Below are 8,513 nucleotides of genomic sequence, written 5' to 3' on the forward strand. Positions count from 1 at the left end.
CACACACACACACACACACACACACACACACACACACACACACACACACACACACACACACACACACTGTCGATAAAAGACATTAATAATATAATTACATATATAATAGGATCATGTATTATAAATATTTATCATATATAATATTATACATATAGAAAGTGCATACTTACTTTAAGAATTGCAAGTCGCAAATTTGACACGTAAAATTTTTCTCCGTAAAATGCTTCTTGCGATGGATTTCAAGGCGTTGACTGGATGAAAAAGATAGCACGCAAAGGTCACAGCGGAATGCTCTTGTTGAATGAGCATGTGAGTGACCCTGTAGAGTGCTTCCCGAACCGAGCATCTTAACGAGAAATTACAAAAATTTCAATAGCGGCACTTTCAAGTTTTTCTCCAATCGTGTCTCAATTTCTAGCAGTGTGCAAGGTAATGTATTTCCTACCATACATCACAGATCATTTGCACAAATGTCTACCACGCTAAATTTTCAAATCACTCGGAAATGAAATAAAGATTATAAATGTCTTGCCAAGCCTTTCTCTGCTTTACTTGCTAAGTTCCGAATCAAGTTCTGAGAAGGGATAGTTGCGAAGAAGAAATGATAAAAATGACAAAGAAAAAAAAGGTTATGTGATGAAACGGATTAAAAACCAACAAAAACTGAAGGAAAAGTTTTACAATTGTTAACCTTAGGACAACATGCGCACTGATAAGTTTGTTGCTGGTGCAAGATTGGTGACATGCGCTCTCGAAAAGAGCTAAACAATAATTACAACATGGATTATTAATTCATTGTTATCTCGCACTCATGCATATTGCATTGTAGTTTTACTTCGACATTTTAAAAACAAATTACCGGAATTCGAGTAAAGTAAAGTCTACTTAATGAGTCTTCCGTGTGTAACAGGAGAACAATGGTGATGCTGTAGTTGGGAACTGAAATGAAAGGCCTGTAGACAATTATGGCACTGATAGGCTGCTTTCACATCCGAATGGATCGAGTCGATGTGAGTCAATAAACTCCCAACATTGGGGAGATGTTTGTCACAATATGGACAATCTCCGTTGCTAGAATGCTCCACCATATGTAATCCGAGTGATTCGCTCGAGAAATGCTGCAATAATTTTCTTAAATGTCAAGAACATATACACCATCAGGATCTATCATTCACTCTCGCAAGTTAGGATTTCTCTGTGATATCAAGGAGCGCGAATGAAAGGAACAAGAATGAGAATGCCGATATATTTCAAATATACTTCTTTATTAGTTTATGCTTCTATATCGCATAATGTTTGCAGAGGCCAAGATCCCTTTCGGCAGGTTGAATGAAAGTTTTGTAAATCGACAGTATTAGTGAACCTGTTGGCATATACTGCATTGTCGATCCGCTTCCAAAGTATTATCACTAAACTGCAAATGATACTTGGCATGAGTATCGATTTGTGCATCATTACGAAGTGCTTGTCGACAAACGATGCAGGCTACTGCATGTTCGTCTTGTATATGCTCACGGATATGATTCTTGAAATGTGTGACGGTCTGGATTTGTGCCTGACAGTCTGCGCAACGATTCGATCGGGGTACCTGAGGGAAAAATTTTCTTTTCTCTGGAAAATTCCAAACAGTTAACAACAAAAAATCGAAGGTTGAGAATCAAGAACCGTCACGAAAATTCAAAGTCAAATTAAACCATTTGACCATTTAAAAAAGAATTTATCAGTTATTTCTTCTAAAATGACATGCAACACCGATGCATAAATAACAGATAGTTTGAAATATATAAAAAATGTTGCCGTTTAAAGGTATCTGTTCGACGGATTACAAAATTCATATGGCCTTTCAGGTAAAAACGATAAAGAAGAATCATACGAGCAGGCATAACATGAAGTAACAAATTAAATACTAAATTGGAAAGTACAACAACGAAATTCTCTAAAAGAGAAATAACTAATACCTTGCAATGTTCAACGAGACGATGAAAGTCCAACTCATCTTCATTTTCAAATTTTATATCGCAGACCAAACATTTCACTAGACGTCTTTCGGACTATAATTGAAAGATCCGAACTTATTTAGCGCATTTTGTATTCCGGCAACTAGTAATTTAGTACTGTCGTATACTCAGTAGATATTGAACTTCTATTATGTTATTAGAAGTATATCTATCTATATTAGCTGGAGTCTGAAATGTTGCAAACGCATTTTTGAAAATTACAATGCGAAATCAAAACACTTCCAAATGTTAATAGTACCGAGATTTCTAAACTAAATTGGCTTTAGACGGCGAATATTCAAGCTTATAATTAAAAATTCAGATACTAATAGTGATTGGCTACAAACTGTCGATCGTATGAGAAAGAATTAATGACCTGTTCTTTGCAGGAACTATCTTCCGATAAATTTCGCTGTAAATTGTTAACCGTTAAAGTAACAGCAGGCCGATCATGAATTAGTTGTACATGGATAGCCAGAAGATCACGGGTTTCGAATGGGATGCTACAAGCTGCGCAGTGATAGCGGAGAACTTCCTCGAAGTGGGTTACGGAATGTTCCTGAAGAAAATATTTAGTTCAAATGTTCAATATTTGTGAATACTATCACTGACTGCCTCTTCATTTTCATTTTCTTCTCAAGTCTCCTGGGATTATACTACATGTTATCATTTGATTGCATCCAGAACGGACATTATTGTACCTGAAAACGATGTTGGCTCCTGAATATTTGATGACAAATGGAGCAACGATATAGTATCTCCAAGTGCTCTTCAAATTGATGTTGTCGAATTTGTTGAAAATTATAAAACGGTACTGTCGGACATTCTTTGCATTGTATATGGAGACTATTTTCCATGAAATGTTCCACAATATGCGATATTCGAGTCTGAGAGAAATAGGTAGGTGGGAGTAATTAAGTTAGTGTTTATTAATAGTTGAGTGAATATGTATAGACTTTGCAAAATCTTTTGCAATGTCAAAAACTGAGTGAAAAAAAATCTAATTGCTATGCATCAAATTCGTCATTTTTGAAAGAGAAAAAAGCTGAATACAATAGGATCGGTGAAGATAGCACTACAAAGATTGCATTTCTGTTCACAATCTTTACTGATTAAATGTGTTCGCATGTGATAACCAAATTCAGCAAAACCGTGTAATGTCTTGTCGCATTGCTGACATACCAATGATGGGCCTCCGTCACTACTTCGACAGATCTGAAAGGATTTTTAAACGAATTTGAATTTAATCCTATATAAATTCACTTTCATAAAGATAAATGGAGCAATCCGAGTAATTGCTCGGACTCCAATGATTTGTATCGTTTTCAACATTTCGAATCTTAGCATATTACGCTCAAGCAGAGTTTAAACCGATCAAGAAAATATTTCATTTCCCTGTTGTGCTTGTTGTTACTAAATAAAAACGAATGCATACATCACTCTTCAACGAGATTGCATCACTTTCTTCATTTTCTACTTTAACATTTTGCTCTTGTTGTTGCTGCTGAAATAACAAATAAGTGAAAGAATTCATGGAATGCAGCAGTCATTTGCATAGAACTTATATTTTTTGAGAAGTCGAATTTTCCAGAAATTTCTAATCGGCACTTCAGGCAATCTCTAAGGACAGCGGATGATTTCAAATTTATTAATGACAAATTCATATTTGGAAATATGAAAATTATGAAAAATTAAGAAAGCAGTAGAATTACTCACCAGTGAATGTAAACATTAAGTAATAATATCTGGTAGAAGATTGAATCTGGCATTTTTGTAGTTATTCCTTATAACTTAAAAACATCATACCCGGTGATTCTGCAATGTATGATTCTGTAACGTCTTGATGTCATCAAATCCAATCTCACAAAAGCTGCAGATTATCTCCATATCCATGGTCTTGGATGAAAGACAAGATTCTGGACAAGAGCCGGTTTTTTTACCATCAATTCTTGATTCTCCATCATTTCTTTGCTTTCTTAAAAAGTTGAGATATAATGGGCTCTTTCTCCTTTACTGTAATACTAAATTGTAGAAGGAAAAGAGAACTATGATTTGCTTTAGCTTTAAAACTTCTGCTCAGCGCCCACTTGTAGCGAGAATTTTTGAACATTAACATCATTTGCAATCAAGTTAGTTTTATAATGGATATCTACCCATTATATAAACCTGAATTTGTTATGTAGAAGAAAAATGATGGGTAAAAATCTTTTAGTCGCTATAGAAGAGATTTTAGCTTGAGGATATGAAACCATATCTATCTCAGGTAGGTTCATTAGTTATGGGAATGTTAGCGAAATAATGAGTAGCGGTTTTATGAACAGACCTTTTCTTTTCCTCCATTTCTTGATCCTTGTGCATGTTATTACAAACAGTACTAATTGCTTCACCGTCTGGAATATTTTTAAATGATCATATTCATAAAATACTTTCATGAAATAAGTAATCGATTTGGAGACTAGAAAAATAAGTAATTGATTAATAGTTTAACTATCAGTCAGTAACTTCAACTACTGCATTATCCGTCAGCTTTTTCGATCATTTCCTTCAAAATTATTTTTGAAGAGATATTTTTTGAGAAGATTTTTGAAGAGATCACTGAAATGGTAAAGAATGCGTGATGTCTGCTGACAGGAGATGTCACGTGTTTTTCGAAAAATTTAAGCAAAGTGGAAGCTATCGTAATGAGAATAGTTTGAGCCAATCTTGGCAGGTATATTAAATAAAATAATTTAGTTGCTGGTAGCTTCCTTCGGAGGTCCATGCTCGTTACTTCCGGTGTGATGATAGTTTAAGATCAGGTGTATGATCATGAGATGATGAGACACTGTGAGACTGTTGATGACGGTAGAATGTTATAAGCATTTTGTGATTTTGACAAATTTAATGAAGTACACTGAGAATGCAATACGGACAAAAAATGTTTGTCAAAATTACTACTCATAGTATACCAAAGTTCAAATTTGTTGTTCTTATGAGAAACTAAAATCCATAGAAGATGCGATAAATAGGAAATTTGAAGAAACAATTTATACCCTTGAATGCTTTTGGCTTAAATTGCTTCCTCTTCGTTGACATTGTTGATTTGAGATTTTCAACTTCCCAAAATAATGGACAAAGCTTCAGTATCAACAAATATAAACATATAGAATGCCGCACTGTGCGTGGATAATCACGACAGAGGACTGGAAAGTAAGCTTGAGCTTGAAAAAGAATGCGAAGGTCTGTCAACTGTGAAGAAATGGAATCTTATATCAAAGGAAAAGGGGAAAGGACGGGGGAAGGGAAGGAAGCAGAAGAAAGGTCGGGGGAGATGATTTGAACTGGGCAATATGTAAGCTAGCTTATAGCATAGCGGGAATTCCCTGGTGAATCCTGGCTATGGGCTCTGTGAAGCAGGTCTCCAACAAATCCCTAAGGTAATCTACTAACCCAGACTCTTCCATCTTTTTTCTTCATCCTCATTCTCCTTTCTTCTTCCTCGCTTAATTAGCTTACTTGAATTTTCGAATTGGTCTACCAACAGCTAACTGCAGCAGTAAGGCCTCAATTCCTTTCGTTTCCTGAAATTCCGAAGGGTCTTATAATAATATTACGGAAGAAATATCATTGGAGACTACCACCACAAATTTTTTCCTTAATGGATCAAATTTCAACCATATCAATTGCCAGAAAGAAGACAAAAATGTTTTTCTGGCAAATCAAATAAGTTCCCCGATGGGTATTACTCATTCTTCTACCATTTGTTTCTATGAAGAATAATAGAATGCCTCAAATTTAGGGTGTGAGTATTGATCGGTGCAGTTTTTCGGTTTTCGTAAAATGAGGTTTAAAATAAAAAGAAGCCTGTATCCAGTTGATATCAGTAATTATCGTTTGAAGTACAGTATTTTATGCATAAAGACAGGCCATTTGCTTTCTTGCATATTCATATTCTAAATGGTTAAAGGTGGGATTGAAACAATCAAGACGTCAAACCTGAAGTTTTGATGCCTTTTCATGATGTGGATAGAGGGTTCCCTACTTGTCACTCACATAAGATCAATTCTCAAGTAGTACAGTAATTTACATCCTAATTTATTTTCGATTTCCAAGTGATTAGCTCAATTTTCAAATAGTATAATTTAAGTAGTTCGCATGTTTTTCTACGCGTGCGACAGGAAATCGCGGATTTTCTCAAATAGAATCTATTTTTTTCAACAATTTGCGCTCATCTTTTTCGGACAATCTACATCCTACTCAATTATCTCCAACTGATTAATTTTGTTTGATGTTAACATGGATCCAAAGTAAGGGTTGAATACAGACTCATCTTTATTCACTATTTTCAGTTCTATTCTAAACCGGATTCATTCGCAGATGACGTAAACCAAAATTATAAATCGTAGATGTATAGCTTTTATTAAGGGACTTAATTATCAACCCAAAAATTATTATGTCTGAAAGAGGAAACTGTATAATATATATGGTAGTGCTTCACTGATTTGAAAAAAAAAGGTCTACATATTAATCGTATTATTTTCTTAGGCAAAACCAAAAATTTTGGATAAACTGAAATTCCACATGCTTACAAGGCAAGAGTACACAGTTTGAACACGATAACTGTAGACAACGTTACCGCACAAGACGAGATTCTAAAAAAAAAATTTAAGACATCACATAAAACTTATCGCTGCAAGAAATATTAATATTACATTAAATCCAAGATAAGCTTCCCTCTTGGTTAATAAATTAAAAAGAAAAAGACGACAGCTGTAAACAATATTTAACATATAGACAAAAGCAGAGCAATAAGGCGATATGATTAATATAAATACGACATTTATGCTGTGAACAAGAACCAATTTTGTGAGTCTGCAAATGAGATAACTTCGAATATTAGAATAAAAACAGAGGAATATCTGTTTTTTCTTTTTGCCAAATCTGATTATATATTCTGTACACTCATAAATTTAGAAAAAGTTAAGTAGACCAGAAAAAACTTTATGAAGAATACATGATAGTCATGTCGTCCCTTTCTCTGCTGTTAGACCTTACAAGTCGAAACTTCAAAAATTCATGCCATTTCGTATACAAACATACAGTAAAACCCATGCAAAATATCTGGAAGTATATAATATTTTAATAAAACATGTAAAAAAAGTAAACCTTAGTCACAATTATTGTAGCCCTCTTCACCTTCTCCTTTAAAAACTTCCTGTCAAATCATTGATTGGATAGAAATATTATACAAATGAAATAGAAAGTTCTGTCCAATCTGATTTCGATAATTCAATTTATTCAATAACTTTTCAGTGTATTCAGTGTTAGAATTTAGTAACAAAACCAAAAGACAAATACCTGCACAACTGCAAGTGCAAATGCAGCACCACATATGATTAGCAGCTGTTCCTTCATCACTTTTTTCAAATAATCCAGACAACCCTGAAAATTCCATTAGAGCTTATCAGTAAATTTTGAACAAGGAAAAATTTTAGCGAAGAAAGTAAAGTTCTGCAAGCACAAGTTAGGACAAGTTAGGATGATTCCTTAGCAAGTTCGTCTTAGCATGACTGAGTAGAGAATTCTAGATGACTTGGTAGATGAAGGGCATGAATAAGTGACATGTGCAACAACTCACATTATAATAAATGTTAGAGGGATGATCCCGACGTCCACAGTTCGATTTCTCTGAGCGGCAGCAAAAATCCGGTACAGCCAAATCAAAAGAACGCTGTTTGAGCTCAGCTACGCTATTTACTTTTTGCCACCAAACGGAATCACGCCAATCCTCGAAAGACTGAGAACCACAACAGCGACCCTGCAAAAAAAATGATAAACAAGTGGTATTTTTTTAAAAAGTGACATAAATATTTAGGATAAAAAAACCAAATTGACTCCATTAATTCTTTTCATCCAATCTCTAATGATGTCTGTGGCGTTGTCTTCACGATAGCCACATTAAGGTTTCCTAAGATTGTTCTAAATATGCGTAAATATAGACTATAAAACATGGCGCAAATTCTATTAACATTCTTGGTCATACTAAAATAAAATGCTATCGTTAGATAAATATGTCTTAAAATATGCTGTTATACCTGCTGATGTAAGTGCTGGAGTGCTTGAGAAATATCACTGCGCTCAGAGTGATCACGAATAATTGACATAAGTAAAGTTGTTCCAAGATTATTCTCAAGGTACTCAATGTAAGCATACGTCATAATACATAGCGCTAATGCCATCAACAGTGTGAATAATATCAAAACAGAAAACTGAAAAGAACAGCTCAACTACATCTAATTTATTAGATTGATAGTCGTTTTATTTTAAGTGCTTTATTTAAAGATAAAGATGTACTCACAGCTAAAGATTGTAGCCAATCGGAAATCATACATATGATTGGCTGTGCCATAGTAACGAGGAAGACAGATCAAACCGATACTTTAAGCAATATATGAAGTATATAAAGTAGTACCAACCAGTAACAACAGTAACTGTTTTCTTTTGAAATAGCCCAACAACCTGACGAAGCTACAACAA

The 8,513-nt window shown here is 34.4% G+C and overlaps 3 protein-coding genes across 3 annotated transcripts in view; all 3 read right to left on the reverse strand.

The window, feature by feature from the left end:
- LOAG_16658 (zinc finger protein) overlaps window positions 1-489 on the reverse strand; it is a 1,939-nt gene extending 1,450 nt beyond the window's left edge. The window contains exon 1 of the mRNA XM_020449305.1: window positions 171-489. Coding sequence (XP_020307163.1) covers window positions 171-346 — 176 coding nt within the window. The 5' untranslated portion in view covers window positions 347-489. The remainder of the gene's footprint in view (window positions 1-170) is intronic.
- Window positions 490-881: 392 nt separating this feature from the next.
- On the reverse strand, window positions 882-5,469 carry LOAG_10467 (hypothetical protein; the record flags this gene model as incomplete). Its single annotated transcript, XM_020448169.1, has 11 exons — window positions 5,427-5,469; window positions 5,030-5,179; window positions 4,321-4,387; window positions 3,804-3,972; window positions 3,433-3,501; window positions 3,051-3,212; window positions 2,699-2,884; window positions 2,374-2,556; window positions 1,959-2,051; window positions 1,364-1,588; window positions 882-1,118 (listed from the first exon to the last, which is right to left on the reverse strand). Exons 2-11 carry the CDS (start codon window positions 5,070-5,072, stop codon window positions 882-884), a joined length of 1,434 nt encoding a protein of 477 aa, XP_020301663.1. The 5' UTR covers window positions 5,073-5,179; window positions 5,427-5,469.
- Window positions 5,470-6,977: 1,508 nt separating this feature from the next.
- The window catches only part of LOAG_16659 (hypothetical protein), a gene marked incomplete at both ends in the record, with an annotated part of 2,611 nt that continues 1,075 nt past the window's right edge, over window positions 6,978-8,513 (reverse strand). Inside the window, 4 exons of the mRNA XM_020449306.1 lie at window positions 6,978-7,097; window positions 7,335-7,418; window positions 7,615-7,794; window positions 8,072-8,245. Coding sequence (XP_020307164.1) covers window positions 6,978-7,097; window positions 7,335-7,418; window positions 7,615-7,794; window positions 8,072-8,245 — 558 coding nt within the window. The remainder of the gene's footprint in view (window positions 7,098-7,334; window positions 7,419-7,614; window positions 7,795-8,071; window positions 8,246-8,513) is intronic.

The sequence above is a fragment of the Loa loa genome (genome assembly GCF_000183805.2).
Source record: "Loa loa unplaced genomic scaffold supercont3.12, whole genome shotgun sequence".
Lineage (NCBI taxonomy): Eukaryota > Metazoa > Nematoda > Chromadorea > Rhabditida > Onchocercidae > Loa > Loa loa.